The sequence below is a fragment of the Carica papaya genome, chromosome 2, assembly GCF_054855325.1.
Source record: "Carica papaya isolate Zhongbai chromosome 2, ASM5485532v1, whole genome shotgun sequence".
NCBI lineage: Eukaryota > Viridiplantae > Streptophyta > Magnoliopsida > Brassicales > Caricaceae > Carica > Carica papaya.
In genome coordinates this window covers 2,907,305-2,927,712 of record NC_142310.1, presented here as the reverse complement: position 1 = coordinate 2,927,712, position 20,408 = coordinate 2,907,305, and the positions used below count along the sequence as shown (strand labels likewise).

Here is a 20,408-nt window from a genome sequence, read left to right as displayed (position 1 = left end):
GAGTATTTACGATATATGTGGGAAATTATTTGATACGTTTATGATCATTCACTCCATAGAAACTGCCACTAAAATACATGAATCAAAGACGTAGAAAAATTTTATTGTATAAATTTTGATTAGTTTTTACATGTAAAATATATAAAATATATGAATATGATGAGAATTATATAGATTTTTGGACCAAATACATACAAATTTTGAGTTATGGAGAAACAACAAAATTGTCTGGTGTACAAATGTCACTGTGTAGAGAATTATTTCAATATGGTTGGAAGAACTCATCTTCTTTGGAAGTTGAGGTACTTGATGCCAAATATAAAGACAAACAAAAAGAGGAGAATAAATCCTAGATGGGCTGCAGCAACATATCCAAGGAAGTCATATTCAAATCCCAAGAATTTCTTCAAGTAATCTTTTACTGTGATAAAACCTTCTCCAAGAACAAATACGTTGTCAAGCTTTCGGCCAGCTTGGGATGTTATAAGACCATATAGTGTCCAAGCCACTGGAGATCCCCAGTAATACCATCTCCACCATATTGGTATTTGCTGCAAAAACATAATCAAATGTTAAAGAAGTTCAGTCTTCAATAAGAAGTGACTTCTTTTTAATCCTAAAGGCAAATCTCTTAATTTGTATGCGCGTGTGTATATATACGCAAACATTTAGTATTTGGGTTAAATGAGTAGGGTATTGAATCACACGTACCATCCTAGGAATGAGGAAGCCGGAGAAGAGATTCCAGAAGGTGAGGAAGAAGGACATAACAATGGCAGCAATTTGATGGTTTGGAGTAAGGGAAATAACCATCATGCCATAAAGTGTGAAGTACATAAAGCTCATGAACAAGAAGAAGTAAAACCATAAGAACTTTTCAATCTCCCAGTTGAATCCAATCATCGAATAAAGCAATAGAGAATAGACAAAAGTTTGAATCAGAACACAGATTATCTCTATGGCAACCTGCGAAGGGATGAAATAATTAGGTTGGTTTATATTTATAGTCTTGTATATTTTATCACAATGGATTTCGCCAATGAAGAAAGTTGAGGCTTTCTTTACCTGAGCAAATGCATAAGGTAACTCTGAGTACATCCCAGCAGCTCGTTCACGATAAAAGACTGTTCGTTCAGTTGCCACCACAGGCTGCACGGCACTAGTGTTGGTGGCTCCAAGGAAAAATACAGCACAATACATAGCTCCCATGAAATTTGCTAGGTCTTGTTGTGTTTCTCTGTTTACACAAAATATTGTAGTTACCTTAATACAAAATGGGTTCAATATCTTTAGTTACAATGATAAAGATCCACATGAAAAAAATATGTGATGAATGAGTTTAATACTAAAAAATGGAAGGCTTAAAAATTTTTACTTACGTTTTTTCTCCTTTGTTCCAGAAAATAAGTCCAAAAATAATACCAACGAGAACTGTCAATGTGAATCTAATGGCATTGTATTGAGCGTTTCTCCAGTAAGACTTTTGTTGTTTCCAGAAGCAAGCTTTACATTGAGTCAGATAATCTTGAGAGTATTTGGTAGGAAAATAAAGGTCCTTGGATCCTGGTATTGGAGTGCTTAGCTCTTTAATAATCTCTTGATTCTTCCTGGTAAAAATAAATCATCAACAAAATTAACCTTAAAGAAAATACCCAACTCTATACAGGAGTTCTGTCACACGAAAAGACAGTCATAATTTGAAGTTTCAATTACTGATAAAGTTCAGATTTGGTGTAAACTTCAGCAAAATCTATATTAGTCTGAGCCTCAGCATCACTTGAAGTAACTTCCAGCATCCAAGTTGCAGGATTGTAGCCCTCTTTGATCTTTGGAACTCCAGGAATAGCCTGCAATACATCCATCCTTTATAAATACAAACCCGGAATCTGAAAGATGAAGTCTTTATGGAAAAGGAACGTTGTTCCAACAAAAAAAGCATGAAGAAGAAACAGAACTTACTTCAAAGTATTCTATAAGCTTGTGGGAAAGACGACCAAGGGGCCCAGCATAAATGACTTGTCCTCCCCTCTTCATCAATAGTAGCTATAGGAAAAGATGAATCAGATAAGACAACAACAAGATGATTCTATGATAAGAAAGGAACTAGAAAGGTATCAATAACCAACTAGTAAAAATATCGAAAGCTCTTTGAATACCTCATCGAAGGCTTCAAATATGTCTATGCTTGGCTGGTGAATTGTGCAAACAACAGTTCGACCAGTATCCACTGTGTTTCTCACAGTACGCATAACAATTGCAGCAGCTCTAGCATCAAGCCCTGAGGTTGGCTCATCCATGAAAATAATAGAAGGATTTGCCACCAATTCTACGGCAATAGTGAGTCGTTTCCGCTGCTCAGTGGACAAGCCAGCAACCCCTGGAATACCAACTATAGAATTTCTCAATGGGTTTAGCTCAACCAACTCCATTATTTCTTCAACAAACATCTGTAACGCAATTTATCATTACATTAGAAATCAACATTATTTCAATAAACTTCGTTATACTAGGAATACAGAAACTAGCAAATAAGATGTTCTCCTAAATAAAACTTCTGAGGTGCCAAATAACATGCCTTCCGTGTTTTTGCTGTAATATCCTTCGCAAGACGCAACCAGGCGGAATAAAGGAGAGATTCATAAACAGTGACATGTGGAGAGTGAATATCATTCTGTTCACAGTAACCGCTAATTCTAGCAAAAGTTGCTTGGTTCTTTGGGAAACCAGAAATATTAATTTCTCCTTCAATGTATCCTTCAGTTTTCCTTCCAGCAAGAACATCCATTAATGTAGTCTTTCCAGCGCCACTAACACCAACTAGTGCTGTCAAAACACCAGGCTTAAATGCACCACTGACATCATTTAACAGTTGGAGACGACTCTCATTAATTCCTTGTTTCTTCATTTCCTAAAGAACAACCAAACGTTACCAGAATTAATTACTTCATCTAGAGTAAAGTTTAAAAAATCTCAAATAGCTGCAATTCCTTCCTGTTGAATGTCTATTCAGGCTTTTCTGAAGTTCAGATGTCTGACTAATTATTTCTTTCAAAACTTGGAATGTAAGAATTTAAGGTTTTTGCATTCAAGAATACTTTAATTAAGGCAAGAAAATACAATGGAGAGTTATCATACTTCATTAGATAATTAACTAGTCTAGTTAATGCTGGATTGCTAAACCAATACTCTAACATACACTTTCTATTTAAGTGCTTAGACTTTATCAAAATAATGAATTAATAATGAACTTGTATCAATTTAACTATATGTGACATTTCAGAAGGGACTTACAGCAGGCATATCAACATAGTAATTCACATGATTAAAAGCGAGCGAAAATGGTTTAAAAGGCAACACCATTCCTCGTTTCACAGCTGCTGACTCTGTCATGCCAACACCTGCGAACATTCACATATTTTACACACATATCAGAAAAACTATGCATGCCCATTTTCTATTTCTAGGTTTTTTTACCAAATTTCTAAACACTTCTTCCTATAATCAATTTCCAAAGCATTTCTGCTCACATTTTTCTTTGCAAGATCAATTAGGGACATGCCAAACCTTCAAATGAAGTAGTGGATGCTGAACTCATTTCCCCTGCCTTTGAAGATGAGTGTTTCTTGCCCTTAGTGTGATCATTATCCTCATGCTGTTCGGTAGACTTAGAATCTACAAATGCTGCATTGTTTCTCCAAATTGTTAAAACTATAATTTTACTTTCATGCTTGAAGTGGAGAGCGATATGAGAAAAGAAGAGCTTACGATCCAAATATGTCAATGCAGTGATAAAGCAGAGATTGAAAATGACAGAAAAGCCCATGAGTGCTCCAACACAAATCCAATACCAATACTCTTCTGTGAACATGCCCCGGGATCTGAGAAGAGCCTTTCCAACTGTGGGTTCATCAATAAGTGTGACAGGATTAGGCTGCATTAGAAGAATAACATAGAACTCATTAGGATAACCATGGAAGAAAGGCAGTATAGAATTGCAAAGTGATTGGTTCTGTGAAGATTCTTAGGTCTTACTGTACTCCATCTCCCATCAAGAAATTCATTGATAACTATAGCATTCTGTCCATAAGACATCGGAGAAGCGTAATAACCCCATATCATCCACTTTGGGATATCATCTACAAAAAAAAAAAAAAGAATTGGCTGATTAGTCATCCTAGCTTGAAGTGGGTTCAAAAGATCCTCCGCATAGAGTTTTCGCTATCGTTTGTATAGATTACCATACATGTAGTACCAAGCAGGGGATTGAGCAAAAACGAGTGAATAATTAGGAACACCAAAATACACAAAGGATTAGTAATGAAGATTGCATACAGAAATTTTTGAATTTAGAAGAATGTTAATTGGGCTTTAAGTTAGTAGAAATGATAGATAGTACTCCCCATGATTCCGATGCAGAGTATGCTCCTATCACCGATTAAAGCAATGACTAGTAGAAACGAAATAATCATTTATTATTTTAATCCACCAACTTTTTTACCTTTTTTCAGAAAGAAAAATAGGAACAAAAAAAAAAAATCTTTTTTATTTTAGTCTTTCTTTCATATATTTCAAAAAATCAAATTTGTGTCATAAGTCATGAACTAATAGAATGTCTAATTCTTTTTCGTAATCGAAAACGATGAGCTGAAATACTTATTGATATTTCTACAATGAGTATTTTATTGAAGGATTAAGTTATTACTCAACAAATCAAAATGGAACTTTTTAAGGGATGAGATGAATTCATAAGTACTTTTTTATTATAGCTATAGCAGACAGAATTCCATTGGTATAATTAGGGGTCTTTCGATAGATTTTGATTTCATCTATTCTACAACCGTATCAAGATAAATAATGGATTCTTACATTTGCTCTCATGTAAAAACATCCACAACTACAGTTTAGTATCCATAACCAATAGATAGGAACTCTGCAAACATTTTTTGTTGATATTCAGAGTTGTTAGGAATTATCAACTTGTGCTCAAAAGAAGAATAAATGGCTTAAATCTAGCTAACCTTTGGCAATAATGAATCCACCAAGGACAAAAACCAGCAGCAACGTAAATGTACCAAGTGTGTTTGCTACAATCTGTGTTCTCCCAAGTGCAGCAATGAAACGGAAAAGAGAGAGAGCCATCTGATGTATGCCAAAGAATGCCAAAAATTGACGAAAGAACCTGAAACATTTTTTTTATTGGTTGGTAATACAGTAACACATTGGTATAACTCAAAAAATGTTCGCAAAATTATGGCAAAGTTTGTCATTTCTCAGGGAGGTAAGACATATATAAGCATACCTACTAGCAGCAGGAGCAAACCCTATAGTGTAATATGTGAGAATAATCCAGATTGCCGACTCCATTAAAGAGAGAGGAATCCTGAGGAGCCAAATTGGCAAAGCGAAGGCCCATGCAGGATAGAAAAGGAAATCTCTCTGCTTGTAAAATACAGGAAGCCTTAATATAGTCAATGCAAGCTCAGCCATCCCATTAAACATAACATTAATAAGACTGAAGAATAATGCACCATAAAATTTTCCTCCATCTTGTATATGACCGGCAGGCATTTGTGTTCTTATAAACACTGTCATGGCAATCAGTGACGATATGGTGATCTGGACTGTCTTGAATATGTACACAAAACTGTTGCGCTTCATCAATAGCAACTCTCTTGCAAAGCATGCCCTTAAGAGTTCCCAGTTTGAAAGTGCATATTTATCTTTCACCAATGCAGCAGGGTGAGCTTTGGATCTATCATATGGAACTTTAAGATCTTCAGAAAGCTTCCGGCCAATATCAAAAGAATCAAAATGATTCACAAACTCTGGTACAGAAACATATATGTAAGGTTGTTCCTTTCTGCTCCAGTATTGTTGTTGGTCTTTCTTGGAAGTCACCTCTTGCAGGAAATCTGCAACTCCTTTCCTTTCAGGACATTTGAAGCCTACACTCTCAAAGAATTCGAGTACATTCTCTCGTGGACCTTGATATAATATCTGACCCTCAGAAAGCAAAATGATATCATCGAAAAGTTCATAGGTTTCAGGTGCAGGTTGCAGAAGAGATATTATCATGGTGACATCCATGATATGAACCATTTGCCTCATATACCTTACAATCTGGAAAGTGGTGGAACTATCCAGACCCGTGGATATCTCGTCCATGAAAAAGGCTTTAGCTGGTCCAACCAACATTTCTCCTACATTTTTTGCAAATAACACATTTCAGATTGTTCTTACTTGTAAAACTAGCAAGAAGAGGACTTTTCGAACAAAAGAATAGTACACAAATCCGAGATCTATAGTTAACATCATTAGTTAGAGCTCGGTTATACCATCCAAAAGATTCAATTTGAGAAATAAGATGCTATTCATAAAGGAAATTGGATTTTCAACCTAACTGTCTCTGGAAACAATTATTCATACCTGTGGTGACACGTCTTTTTTGCCCACCTGATATGCCCCTTCTCATGTCATCACCAACCAAAATATCAGCACAAATATCTAATCCCAGCATCTGTTACCGGACGTTAATAAGAGAAAATCAGGAAACTTTAAGCTCAAAATAAATCAGCTGCATAGCAATGAGAAAAAGATAGGCAACATACCCTGAGCACATAATCTGTTATCAGAGTGGTTTTTTGGCCTGCTATTGCAGTAGCTTTCATGTACGCATCTATATCAGGATCAGGTTTGATTCTTGCTTCTTTTTCCCTTCTTAACAACTCTGCTAACAGTTCATACCTAGTGCCAACTCCCAAGCAACGTCCCGAGAAGTCCAGTGTCTCCCTGACAGTCATCTCTCCATGGTGAAGATTATGCTGGCTGATATAAGCACATGTTCTTTCGGGAATAAACTCATTCAGCTCATGACCACAATAAGTGATATCCCCTGAGACTTTCTGAATCAAACAGCGATGAATTTTCTCAATCAGACATTCATTATAAAATCGAGAGTTCTGTTCTGATGACAAAACCCATGAAGAAAATACTGAGAAAGTTACATAAATAATGACAAAATTTTTTAATGAACATGAGTTGCTAAAAGGGTAAGTAAGAGATGATCTGCATAATGCATAGATCACTTGCAATACGTGTAATTGATCAACATCAAGTATGAATTAATAACGTTATTTAGGCATCAAAAACCATGTAGCATCTGTTGCTTCTTGTTGCCGCTAATATACCCTAAAAACTTAGTAAATATACAGAAATGATAAAAAGGTGAAGGGATTAATCACAGACCCTTAACCCCTTGCCAAGCTTTCCAGCCAGTGCTTCCAGCAATGTAGTTTTTCCTGATCCTGGAGGTCCTAAGAGCAACGTCATTCTAGGAAGAGGAGAAGACACCAAAAATGAATGGGAAATAGAATCAGTCATCCATTGATGTTTCATGTTCCTTAGTGTTTTCAATCAAATAAATATACCTTGAGGGCTTCACTATGCCATTCACATTCTTGAGTATGTTGACAAATTGTCGACTTGATTGGAAAAGCCCAAGTACTTTCAGAAAAGATACAAGAGCATCCTGTTCATCAAAATTAAGTGAAAAAACTGAATGAATTTTTAACAATACAAGGTACCAAGTAAATGCAAATAACTTCACCTAAAAGCATCAACCACACATTGGAAACTAAGGAAGAGTAAGGAAAAACAGAACACAATACCTCTATTGCATTCAAAGAAGCATTCACCAGATTTGGAACTGTTCTGGTTCGACTATAAACCTCTCCCACAATCGATAAATTCTTGAACCGGATTTCAATCTTGGGTACCTCAATTCCCACCCTATACAGTCATAATCATCCATTTAACTCTCAGAATAGAGCAAAGAAAGCTAATTTGCAGGGACTAGAAATAGCACAAAATCTAATTAGAATTATATAATTTTCATTCACACCACCTCTCATCTATCTTGTGTTACATATTTTCATGCCCTGGAATTAGTAATTAAGAACCAAACGAGAATACTTACATATCACTGCGTTCTCTAATCTTAAGAAGAAACTTTTCATTATCCTCCTCCATTATCTTGAGCACACTATCCATAATACGTTTCTTGTCTTGCACACCAAGATTAACAACATCAATATCTCGATAATCGACGTTGCCGTTATCTAAAACTTGCATCAGAACCCCTTTCTTTAACCGATCATAAGTGGGAAGCCTTTCTATTGCCGCCCATATTAGCTCCTCATCATCATTTTCTCTCCCACTTCTCTGGAAAACATCTGCTTGGGTATTCAAAACTTCCCTGATACTCGCCGACGCCCAACTCCTCCTGCTTGACGATGAAAAACTCATTCTCCGGCTCAATGACCGACTACTCAGTATCTTGGCAAGATCTTCTTCACCCATGATTCACTGCCGTAAATATATCACAATTCTTATTACCTACACACCTGGTTTCTTGCACATGAAACTGAATGAACGAGAAAAACAAAGGAGACGAAAGTAAGAATCAAAACTCTGTTGAATCACAGGTATTTGGAATTCGTTTATAGAATATAGGAGAAATATAAGTGTGTTTGAAAAACCCAAAAAGGAAAAAAAAAAAAAAAAAAAAGAAAGAAAAGAATAAATTTGTGGTTGACGTACAGGAGTTTGGCTGGCAATGGGCATGAACATGAATGACGAAACTAATATATAGGGGGAGATGGCATGGTAGTCACAGAGAAAGGGCGTTGTGGAGTTTGATGAATTAATTTCATGGATGTTTTAATTTGCTGTTGTTTATTTGTTTTCTATATAAATTATCTGTAATTATATTGTTCAATATTTCCATTTTTGTGTATATATTTTCCATGTATTATATAAGTATATATCTGTTTACAGTTATATCTCATCTTGAATTCTTATATTTCTAGAAGATATACGTTAATAATTATAAATTAATTGGAATGTAAGTAAATTAAAACTAGTAATATTTCAACTTAATATTACAAGAAATCTTCAAGTTCTACGTATTACAATGTTCAAAAACAGAAACACTTCCAACGTTCTGGGAAGTCAGCAATGTGATCAAAGGATTCTAATTGATGACAAGTTTATTTTTGGAATATTACAATTTAATATTTATTTCTTTTTTCTTTTTTTTTTTTTGCTAAAACTGTAATATATATATATACACACACACACACACACACATATAGTAAATGCCAAATGGGTAGTGGAGCTTGAAGCTATTTACAGCGAAAATGAATCCACATTTTCAGAAAATACCCCCAATATTTAAATAATTTTTTCTTCATGAAATTTCAAGTAATACAAAGGTTTGACTCTTCTTTTATATATGTATATACATATATGTATATGTATATATATATATTATATTCTCTGAGACCTTTATCTCCTGTTGTGTTGCAGTCAAACAGGGAGGAAACCAATCATATACGTAATTTATCCTAATTAAATTAATTAGACTTCAATTTACTGGTAATAAGGTTTATTAGTTGTAGAAGGAGATATTGGATTATACTTAATTAATTATCCCCGAAGTCCGAATTATAATTAAAAAACTTTTTAAAATATCATAAAAATATATAATTAAGACAAAAAAAAAAATTAGTTATTTTCTCCATTAGTAAGATATAAAAGTCCACTAGGGTAGATTTCTTTAAATGTTGCTCTTTAATCCATTTGTATTATATTTTATTTGAATTGACTTTCATTAATCAATAATTTATGAATATTTTACTATTTAGAAATATTATCTAAATTTCATCTTATACATTCAAATTCAAAGTAAAATTTGATAAATATTTTTAGATAAAATTAATATTATATGAGTATTAACTTCTTTTTATTTAAAAAAAATTATTATTTGCTAAAATGTTTTTGTCAAATTTAATTTATTTTCTTTACCCATAATATTTTGTCGACAACTGTTTTTGGCTTTAGAGTTTATGTTGGGATTTTTTTTATAAGGAAAAAAAATTAAATTTTTGTCGACTTATTCCACTAAAATTAACAAATTAAAGTATTTTTAAATAAATTTATGTTAAATTTAAATTTTTTAAAAATAATTTAATATTATAAATAAATATAAATCAAATTTATTAAAAATAAATTTAAATTAATAAATAATATAATTTTTAATTTTTAATTTATTTTTTCATCAATTAGTTTTTTTATTTATTTTTTTTAATTTTTGTATGTTTTAGTTAATATTTTAATTCGGTATTTAAGAAGTTAGATGCTTTATAATGGATAAGGGTGTTTAGGGTCAAATGTACAATTAATTATGTGACAATATTGTGTATAAAATAATTTATCAAATTAAATATTTTTCCATTTAAAAAATTAAAATTGCATCAATAGATAAGATCTCAACAAGAAAGAAAGAAAAAAATAAAATAAAAAATAAAAAAATCACAATAATGGACCCTTGAATTTACGTACCAAAAAATGTGTGAAGTACATGGATGAAAGGAACAGTAGATGACTTGTCTGCTCCAATCAACAGGGGATCTAAATTTCAAGGTAGTTATGGAGGCCAATAAATGCCACCGTCTACATTTAACACCTAATCACTTGTAGCTGTCCACTGAAACCTCATTCACAAAATTCATTAAATCCTGAACTTTAATTATTTGAATTGTCAACTTCAAGAACAAAATTCATTAAAACCCAAAATTTGATCATTTGAATTGTGGGACTTAAAGTTTGGTTGTGAAGATTTTGCAAATAGGATTTTGAATCTCTTCAACCTTAGCTTGTAAGTAAACTTGGGTGTGCAGAATCAGACCAAAATATTAGTTCAAACCAGCCAAACTGGTTCGGAGAGACTGGTTCGATTAAACCGTGCTTAATTCGGTAACATTGGTTCGATCAAGTCCACATCTTATATTTCTAATGGAGAAGAAAATAAATTTTGTACAACAAAATAAATTAGGAGGGTCATAACTCAAATTACAAAATTTTGTCACCAATAATCTCTGCATGAGCATTGGCCGGCCATGAACCGATGGAACCTGTTGTTGTCTCTTATGATGATTTCTCTCTCAAAACTACCACAGACAAACTTGAAGAAACTATGGCAATCTCCGCAGATTCTCAAATTTTTGTTGATTCTTATGGGTACTGCAGGAGGAAGAGCGACTAAGCCGAATGCAAGTGCAATCTTCTCGCTGTGGTGCCTGACTTCTGTTAATTTTTCTTCTTCTTCCAAGTCATACAGTGCAAACTTAGTGTCTGGTACGTACCCAGCTGCCTCCATTTTTCTCCTCATCTCATCCAACATTGCTTGAATCTCCGAGTTCCTCTCATGTGAAGTATCCTTTGCTTGGAACACATGAATCTTATTCTTCACTGCTATCCAACTGCAACCTGCACCCTTTTTTATGCCAACATCTTTCATCTCAACTCTCACTAGATTTGCTTCCTCCCACCTGCATCAATCCTCTATTTGGGTAAATATATACATAAACTTTCTTCATTAATATGCTCAAATATGCTAAACACTAATGAGGTCTCTATCAATTCTTATCTTTTCAAATTTTAATGACAGTTATGTTCCTATTATCAAGTGACTCCATTACAGATTATTGCCTGATGCAAAGCTTAGAACAGTTAAAAAAAAAATTTATTTCTCTGGGAATTTGTTTCACCGTAAGCATAGTCATATTCCAAGAGGCAAAAGCAACTACTGCTATTGTTCTAAAGTATCTGTTTATGCACATGGATTTAATCGATATTAAACAAATGATGGGAATTTCAAGAAATAGTGAGGTTGTAACAAAATTGTCCAACTTCTTGAGTTTTTAGGTGGGAAAAAAAGAGACAGAGATGTCTTTACCTTCCAGCAGCTGCAAACATATTTGAAAGCAGCACATGGTTGCCCGAATCTTTGGGATCAAGTTTAAATAGGTTTTCAGCTGCTATTGTTCCTAATTCTGGCTTGCTATACACCTTACAAGCATTTAGAAGGGCTCCCCAAACTGAAATTGTTGGTTGCATTGGCATTTTCATTATGAAATTGTATGCACTTTCTACCATCCCAGCTCGCCCTAACATGTCCACAACACAAGCATAATGCTCGGCCCCTGGTTCAATCCCATATCTAACCTGCATTGACTCAAAGATCTCCATGCCTTGTTCCACTGCCCCTGCTCTACTGCAAGCTGACAAAATACACACAAATGTCACATAATTTGGCACCAGACCAGAGATACCAGAGCCTATCTCTTCCAATAATGCTAATGCCATATCAACCTGCCCTTGGTGTGCATATCCTCCTATTATTGCATTCCAACAAACCAAGTTCTTTTCAGGCATCTCACCAAATGCTTGTTGTGAATCCTCTATGCTTCCACATTTTCCATACATATCAACTAATGCACTCCCCACAAAAATATTCCAATCAATGCAAGCCTTTACAGCAACTGCATGAACTGACCTACCCAATTCAAGGGCTGCCATTCCCGCACAAGCACTAAGAGCACTAGACATCATAAAATCTGTTGGCACAACCCCTTCCTTCCTTGTCTTTGAAAAGATCATACAAGCCTTCTCCTCCTCATGATTCTGCACATACACTGCCAATAATGAGCACCAAGAAACATCATTTCTCATCTCTATTCCATCAAAAACCATCTCAGAAAATTTAACCTCCTTACACTTCCCATAAAAGTCAATCAACCCATTGCAGACGGAGACATCAGCATCATACCCACTTCTTATCACAAACCCATGCAACTGCCTACCAAGCTCTAGGTAGAGCCCATCTGCACATGCATTCAGGAAGGCACAAAATGTTATTGAATTGGGTTCTCTGCCGGTCCTCCGCAGCTCTAAAAAGGCAACTACTGCATCCTTGGATCTTCCATCATTCACCGCATTTGATATATGCGCATTCCAAGTTGCAATGTTTCTCTCGGGCATTTCATCGAATATTTTTCTTGCATCTTCTTTTAGATCAGTTTTGCAGTACATATCAAAAGCACTGCACCCAACAAACTCGTCCCCTATTTGACCGCATTTTACTGCGAGTGCATGCAGCTGCTTTCCAGTGATGGGAAAACGGAGGGAAGCTGATGCCTTGAAGGCACAAGGGAAGGTGAAGTCATTTGGAAAGATGGACTCGCGGAGCATACTGGAGAAATGGGAGAGAGCGGAAGAGAAATGACCATTCTGAACAGAGCCGGCGATGAGAGCAGTCCAGGAGACGACAGAGCGAATGGGGGTGAGTCGGAGGATGAGTTGTGCGGAGTCGGGGAGGTCAAGTTTGGAGTACATGTTGATAAGATGGTTGGAGAGGAAGAAGGGGAAAGGAGAGTCGAGCATCTTGATGATCTTGGCATGGGCTGCCCTGCCAAGATGGGGTGAGTGAGCTAAGATGGCAGATTCGACCAGGTAGGCCAGCGAGTTGGGACTGAGGAAGGGCATTTGCAGTGAGAGAGGTGCTGATGGTCATGGCTTGAACTTGTGGTGGCGGAAAATTTAAATAATGACGGTGGAAGAAGTAGGTATTACCTATGATTATAGAAAATGATGGAACAAGGATAGATTATGGAACTATCGAAAACTTGTGTTGCCTGATTGCTTTCCTACGAAAATACCATTTCATAAAACATAAAAAATAGATTTTGATTATTCAAGGACAAAACAAGATATGTAAACAAAGCATTGTAAGCAGATGATAAATAAAGCATGAGAAATACATTCTATATACATAAATTAGTTATATTCAGCAATTCCTAAAGATATTTTTTGATGGAGAAATTGTTTCGTTTCCAACTCTGTTCCCATTTTCATATACTTAAAAATAAAGTGGTTGGAGTTAAATAGCAAAACTACATCTCACATAAAAGTGTCACCAGCAAAGTTGGCGAGTTTATTGATACTAAAAATTTGTCTAGAAATCGGGAACATATCAATGCTACCAACCAGCAAAAACAAAACGAGTATTCCATTATTGACTTGTCCATTAGATATTTAAATATGTGAAAGTACGTATATCTAAAGCTCGGAATCCGTTAGATTACATGAGACTCAAGCCGAAAAAGCATCTTATCAGGAAATCAGTACGCTAAAATCAAACACTGCTGTTAGCCATATAATATATATATATACATAGAGAGAGAGAGAGAGAGAGAGAGAGTAGATATGAACACTAGACTGCCGACTGTGTTTATACATATATATACAGCTGTATATACACACAACATAATGAAGATGCACTAATTATATGAAGCACATGAAGATAACAATCATAGTTTACATACCTCATACTGAGAATGCGAACTTTACAAGCCCAACCATATGAATCTGCCTCCTGTTAGCAAAATATTCGAATAAAGCAAGCGCGTAAGACATCGAAGTCTAAAGAACCATGAAATCAAAGACAGAGGATACAATCTGTCATTTCACATTTGCTTTCTATTGAATGAAACTGAAAACAAAACAAATAAAATAGTAACGGAATCAAAGACGTGAAAACGCTCCCAAGCAGGAGGACCAAATTTCGCGGCTAAGGAGAGATTTAGGGTTTTGCGGGTTGGGTTGGGCCGGGGCGGGCGTCGCCGCTGACAAGGGAAGACAAAGCGTAGGCCTAAAATAGAAGTGAGATGGATTCGACTAATTGCTTGAATTGGACTTTCAAACAAAAATGCATTTTTTATTTTGACCCGCTTAATTGATTTTTGAGCTCTCATCTCTTTAATCGTTATGAGGTGGAGCCCCGACTAGAACCGGGTTAATAAATTTTTTATTTTAACTATATTTTATAAAATTATAACACATAAAATGATAAATAAATAAATATCTTTACTTTAAAAAAATCATTTAAGTTTATAAATTATAAAATTATTAAAAATTCTTTATCTATAGTAATAATTACTTATTTATAATATAATCGACTCCTAATATTTAATTCTGAATTAATTCTCAATGACAAACATGGTATCATACGGAGGTATAAAAAAAGAGAGGTGGTGGAACAAGGTAGGGCTAAATCTTTTCCGTATTTTCTTCGTTTTTAATTTTTTCCAAAAAAAAAAAAGAAAACAAAACAAACAAAAAACCTCTAGTAAAATATTTGGTGTGAGGTTATATTACAATAATACACGATATACATCAATGAGAATCTATACAGTAATATTCCATTCCAGAAAGTAGTAATCCCTCTTGATTGCAATTCCAACTCTACCATACCTACTACTACCATGAATCATCAATCCAAAAAATCAGCAGCAGCATTGCTGGGCTCGACCACTCGAGCAGCCTCTGCAATCCTAAGCGCCATCGTGGCTTTGTACATAGCCAAATCAGCATTTGCCATAAGTATCTGAGCTCGTTGTCGCTTCACAACTGCTGCTTCCACCGATCTGTCAAGTGTGGCTTTCGCTTGTTCAACTTTGGCCACGGCATTGCGCTCTTCAGCATCATGTTCGGCTGCCATTGCTGTGCATCAGATCAGGCATGTCAATAACACCATAAGACTAAGTAACACTATGGTATTACCCTATCCTTTCTGCTACAAGTTAAGAAATTCTCCACCGCATTGAGGAGGGGGCGGGTAGAGAGATGCCATTAGAAGAGAAACTGATGAGGTTAAAACCGAGTGAAATGAAGTTTCAACAGAAACTTGTCTGAGAATCGATCTTAATAAAAAAGAGTAAAAAGAGGTTTGAAACTCCCACTTGTTTGGTTAGACACAGAATTTTCATTCACAAGACAATTTGTATAATAATATTATAGATTATAGATTTCGCGGATGTCCTATTAGTTGAATAATAAAGAAACAGCAATTGAATTTAACCACACACAAAAACTCTAAGCACAAGTTAACTAAACAAATTATCAGCAAAGCAGAATTTGTGGGAGAAAATTAACTGAAAGTAGTTTGAAGCAAAATAACTAATATACCTTTCAACATACTTGGTTTTTTGCCTCTTCCAATCTGGGATCCCAGTCGTTTGAATGACCTTTTCTTCCGTAGAGCAGGCTTGGGGATAACTAAAGCTTTCTTCTCCTGATGGCACTGCTACAAGAGAGATTGCATATTGTTTCAAAATCAGTAGAGCAGTTTTCAACTTTCATTAAAGAGAAAAAAAAATATAAATCAGTATTAAGAACAACCTTACCCTACACCACAAGTAAAAAATGATTGACTGAGATGAATATAAAATTTAACACAACCCCACCCCCCACCCCCAAGAAAACGTGATAATAAGGGAAGGGATGAAGAGAAATGAAAAATGCAGCAGCCTCTCTAACACATCATAACAAAAAAACAAGTATACTAAATTACATATTATGCTGGGTTACGTAAGCCCTGCTGCAAAGTCTCAAGTTCACCACAATAAAATGATTTAGCTACAATGTGTTGCCTAAGGATGCTATTTCTAAATGAGAAATCCCCCGAAATATCAACTGATGATATCAATATATTAACTGGTGATAATACACTAATATATTTCCACACAGCCTTTTATATTATAGACTGATTTAAGTTGTGATATGCTTCCTGCAGCACAACCTTTCATATTAGTTACTAAGTTGAAGAATGCCATAACTATTCAAATGCACGAAATTCAGCAGATTTATTTTGTCCAACAAGCAACTGAAAGGATTTCATATACAAGCGCATGCTAGCATATTTTCATTACTTAGGTATACTGAAAAATGAATTCAAATTTCTACAAAAAAACTGCAGATTCTATCATCATAAGCTAAAAACTTCTTTTGAAGAACCAGATGCCTTGGAAGTGATATTTTATAATGAAAAAGAATTTATTCACAAGACACCAAGGGGTAACCTCCAACTAGAGAATGACAAATAAACTTTGAATGATATATCCTCATTGTTAACCCTTTCAAACAAAAGTGAGCAGCCATGTTTGAGAAGCTTGTTTGAATAAACAGCTAGTGTAAAATTCATCAAGCACAAACAGTATTCTGAAATCAAAGTTTAGGACTTTCCCTGAGAACAAACATGACACCTACATGTTGATGCCGCTTTAAGCATGAAAGAATAGCAACACAATAGGATCTCTGAATATTTACCTGGAAAACTCTAAGAAGTGGTGATTTTTTCTGTTTCCTTCTTTTCATCCAGTAATCATAGACAGCTTCTACCACTTCACTCCCACCCAGTTCAGGGCAAAGGTTAGCAACTGCTTCCTCTTTTGTATAATCACCAGGAATATCATAAAGTGCCTTCTCAAAGGAATCAATCATCAATTCAAAATTATCCTCCAAAAGATGCTCATATGGCTCATTCACATCACAAAAACCAGCATTGAACTTTGTCAGCCATTCTTCATCTTCAGAGTCCATGTCATAAATTGCGGTCCCCTTAGCCATTGATCTAGATAATTCATCTTCATTCATTAATATGTATGAATCTGGTCTACAGAATGGGGCATCCTTCCCACCTACATAGCCAGAAACCTCTCGAACTCCAGGAACAGGAATGACTTTGGATGCAGAAGGTAATGCATTGCGTTGGAAACATTCCCTGTAAAGGTCCTTGAAAGTGTTCCAGTCCTGTCGACAGGGGAACTCAAGCTTCCAATTATCATTCCCAGTCCATATCATAGCATTCGTTAAACGGTTTGAAGTAGAAGGCCTCATAACTTTTTGTGCCTTGTGGGCATATCTAGTTAACCCATCTTTCTTGACAACAAGAAGCCACTCTCCGGAAGAGGACACTTCCAAAATAATCCTGGCTCCTTCTTCCCGTTTACATCTGTCCGACTCAGTCAACAATATGTTTGCTGAGCAGCATGACGAATCCATGTCCTGTGTCAATCCAACCGTTGAAGAACTCATTCCCTTCAAGTTAACAGCTGACTTAATCCGAGCTGAACTACTAAGGTTGCTTTTAGAGATTACAGAGGAGAACGGGACACCACTATTCCTACTTGTAATCAAATCAGATACTAAAGCTCCACCAGCCTTGTGTAGACCAAGTGTAGGATTTCTAGCCCTTCTCCTCCGAATAGAACTCCTCCTTTTACGAATATTTCGAGAACTTCCACCATTCCTGTACTGGACATTCCTACCAGTTAATTTTGAACCTCTAATAGATGGATGCAATATAACTCTGTTCCCAGAATTACTAGATTCAGGGCCCACAATCTCAACTTCACTATCAGATGCATCCAATTCTTCACATTCTTTGTCATTTGACTGGTCAGACATTAATTTATTTACAAGAGCTAATGTCTGACGGTCAGTTCGTAGGAGAATATGATGGTGCATGTGTGTAAAACAACTAGGAACTGCAGAAAAATCCACAGAAAATGACGGTAAAAAATGCCTGGCCCTAAAAAGCTTGCAGAGTCCTGTACAATTAGCAGGAGCTTCCTGAAAGAAATTGACAAAAGAAACAAGTAAAGTTAATACATCAAAATTAGATAATCAACACATCTATGAAGAGCCAAAATAACAGGATTAGTACTAAATGTTTAAAGAATTCCACCTATAACAAAAGAACATCACTTACACGCAAGAAACGAACGCCGTGCTCAGAGAAAACACCATTGATGGGCTGAGACAGGAAGAATGCAGCAAGTTCAGACAACCGCACTCCTCTCCTCCTAATATGCACCAAAACCAAACTCAAAACGCAAGAAAACCAATAAGTCATACTACAAGGACCATTAACAACAGCAACGATCACAGGAGAAACACTGAACCCACAACTCAAAACATCTCCACCCTTACTCTTTCTTCTTTGTCTACGAATATACCCAATGCCATACATTTTATCTTCTGAACATTCTGAAACGTTACCACCTCGGTGATCAACTCTCTTCCTTTTCCTTCTGTACACGATGCCGAACATCTTATCTACTTTTTTTCCATCATCCGAGACTTCAACTTTTGCTCTTTTGGATTTTTTCAATTGACATTTCTCTTCTTGTTCGTTGTGGTCAATCAATTCTTGCTTGGGATTCACTTTCTGACAGGTCCAACCACCATAAGGCTTGCACCCTGTACGATCACCACCGCCCCCACCTGGTCCATGTACGCCACCGTTTTTCACCAGGCGGTACCAGTCATCACCATCTTGGGTCCTCCTGCCTTTGGCCTCGCCGCACTCGGGCCATAAGCGACGCCCTGAGCGCAGCACTCTGGCCCCGTCCACGCCCTTCACCACCCCGAACACTCTTGTCGTCCGTCTCATTCCCACGGACGGCATCGCCGTGAGGTTCAGATTTTCTTGCGCGACCACCCTTCTCCTGATCTCGCTACCCGACTCAACTCGAGTTGACTCGCTAAACCGACTCACTGTACAACTCGGGCTGACTCGTTTAACCGACTCACTGTACAACTCGCTCCGAGCTGACTCAGTATCAGAACCGTGACCTTTTTCCCCGCATCAAATGGCCTGGTAACACTCCGAATACAACGTAAATAAAACCTATGTTTTCTTAGACGAGGGAAAACCCAACATTTCCTCGGATCTTTTGTATTGTTCACTCAGTTCCTCGACTGAGACACGAATATTTCGACTCAGCGCGACTCAGACTACTTACAAAAACTCAGTAAACAGTAAAGACAAGCAAAAGGAACATCATAGTGCAAGAGGGAAGAGAAGAAAAAAAAAAAAACACCGTCGAACAAATCGGGCACAGATCAACACAGATTCATGAACTAAGACCGAAAAGAAACAAAAAGATCCATCGACTCCAAATCGAAAAACTAAAACCCGAAACAGATACAGAGAGAGAAAAAAAAAATCGTTTCAAGACAAAGATCTGTTCTCCTTACAAAGAGAGCGAGAGATGGGTTTCTGCTATCCTCTCTCTCTCTCTCTGAAGTCCGAAACTGTTGAAAGAGAGGAAGATGAAAAATCGGCGAGTTATTTGGATTCACGTATTTCTCGTTTTTGCGGAGAGAGAAAGTCTGTATTAGAGGGGAAAGAGGCCGCTAGGGTTTATGATAAATAGCAGGAAGCGGAAGAGGGAAAATATTGGGAGGGTGAAAGCTCTGCCGACTGATCGTGACCGTTGAATTAAGAAATGAACGGTTCAGATTTTATTCTGAGTATGGAAATGCTTCGATGGCTCCAAGGAGTCGCTGCTGTTTATGTTTAGAGAGAGAGATATTTTCTTTGCGTTCGCCGTAAAGTCTTGCTCCCCATGAAATGACCAAAATGGGCGTTTCGTGTGACAGGAGATCCGGACTTTCCCGGTAAATAAATTATATTGTTGGGGGCATTTCGGGTATTTTTCTAAACACAAGTAAATAATCGGTGAGTATTTCTCCGGTTAATTTGGAAGATAAATGGTAAAAATCCTGAAAGCGGTAAACAATGAAAGTGAAAAGTCACACTGTAAAAAATATGTAATAAATTAACCATAATAATTTATCCAATTATAATGAATCAAATTATAATATAGTAAACTCTTAAAATCAATTCTGAATTAAATAAATAAAAAGGGCAAGCACGACCC

General features: G+C 36.1%; 3 protein-coding genes across 8 annotated transcripts; all 3 read right to left on the bottom strand.

Annotated features, from left to right (window-relative positions):
- Positions 1 to 91: 91 nt before the first annotated feature.
- On the bottom strand, positions 92 to 8,741 carry LOC110819165 (pleiotropic drug resistance protein 2-like). Of its 2 annotated transcripts, XM_088212667.1 has the most exons (21): positions 8,599 to 8,741; positions 7,976 to 8,422; positions 7,668 to 7,788; positions 7,428 to 7,528; positions 7,246 to 7,330; positions 6,609 to 6,902; positions 6,427 to 6,517; positions 5,300 to 6,200; positions 5,019 to 5,179; positions 4,033 to 4,136; positions 3,766 to 3,931; positions 3,565 to 3,681; positions 3,292 to 3,398; positions 2,576 to 2,908; positions 2,157 to 2,447; positions 1,960 to 2,043; positions 1,714 to 1,847; positions 1,380 to 1,607; positions 1,066 to 1,237; positions 712 to 966; positions 92 to 551 (listed from the first exon to the last, which is right to left on the bottom strand). In XM_088212667.1, the coding sequence occupies exons 2-21, from the start codon at positions 8,356 to 8,358 to the stop codon at positions 282 to 284; spliced, it is 4,398 nt and encodes a 1,465-aa protein (XP_088068793.1). In that variant the 5' UTR covers positions 8,359 to 8,422; positions 8,599 to 8,741; the 3' UTR covers positions 92 to 281. The 2 variants fall into 2 exon arrangements, with proteins under 2 accessions (XP_088068793.1, XP_021903944.1); XM_022048252.2 differs by lacking the exon at positions 8,599 to 8,741 and having other exon boundaries at positions 7,976 to 8,579.
- Positions 8,742 to 10,791: 2,050 nt separating this feature from the next.
- LOI1 (Pentatricopeptide repeat (PPR) superfamily protein) lies at positions 10,792 to 14,535 on the bottom strand. 2 transcript variants are annotated; one of them, XM_022048473.2, is made up of 3 exons: positions 14,226 to 14,535; positions 11,798 to 13,547; positions 10,792 to 11,390 (listed from the first exon to the last, which is right to left on the bottom strand). In XM_022048473.2, exons 2-3 carry the CDS (start codon positions 13,384 to 13,386, stop codon positions 10,925 to 10,927), a joined length of 2,055 nt encoding a protein of 684 aa, XP_021904165.2. In that variant the 5' UTR covers positions 13,387 to 13,547; positions 14,226 to 14,535; the 3' UTR covers positions 10,792 to 10,924. The 2 variants fall into 2 exon arrangements, with proteins under 2 accessions (XP_021904165.2, XP_021904166.2); XM_022048474.2 differs by having other exon boundaries at positions 11,798 to 13,542.
- A 478-nt stretch (positions 14,536 to 15,013) lies between these two features.
- Positions 15,014 to 19,995, bottom strand: LOC110819188 (Enhancer of polycomb-like transcription factor protein). 4 transcript variants are annotated; one of them, XM_022048286.2, is made up of 4 exons: positions 18,452 to 19,995; positions 17,008 to 18,312; positions 15,880 to 15,985; positions 15,014 to 15,402 (listed from the first exon to the last, which is right to left on the bottom strand). In XM_022048286.2, the coding sequence occupies exons 1-4, from the start codon at positions 19,148 to 19,150 to the stop codon at positions 15,173 to 15,175; spliced, it is 2,340 nt and encodes a 779-aa protein (XP_021903978.2). In that variant the 5' UTR covers positions 19,151 to 19,995; the 3' UTR covers positions 15,014 to 15,172. The 4 variants fall into 4 exon arrangements, with proteins under 4 accessions (XP_021903978.2, XP_021903979.2, XP_021903980.2 ...); XM_022048287.2 differs by having other exon boundaries at positions 15,880 to 15,982; XM_022048288.2 differs by having other exon boundaries at positions 15,868 to 15,985; positions 18,452 to 19,992.
- Between the last annotated feature and the right edge of the window lie 413 nt (positions 19,996 to 20,408).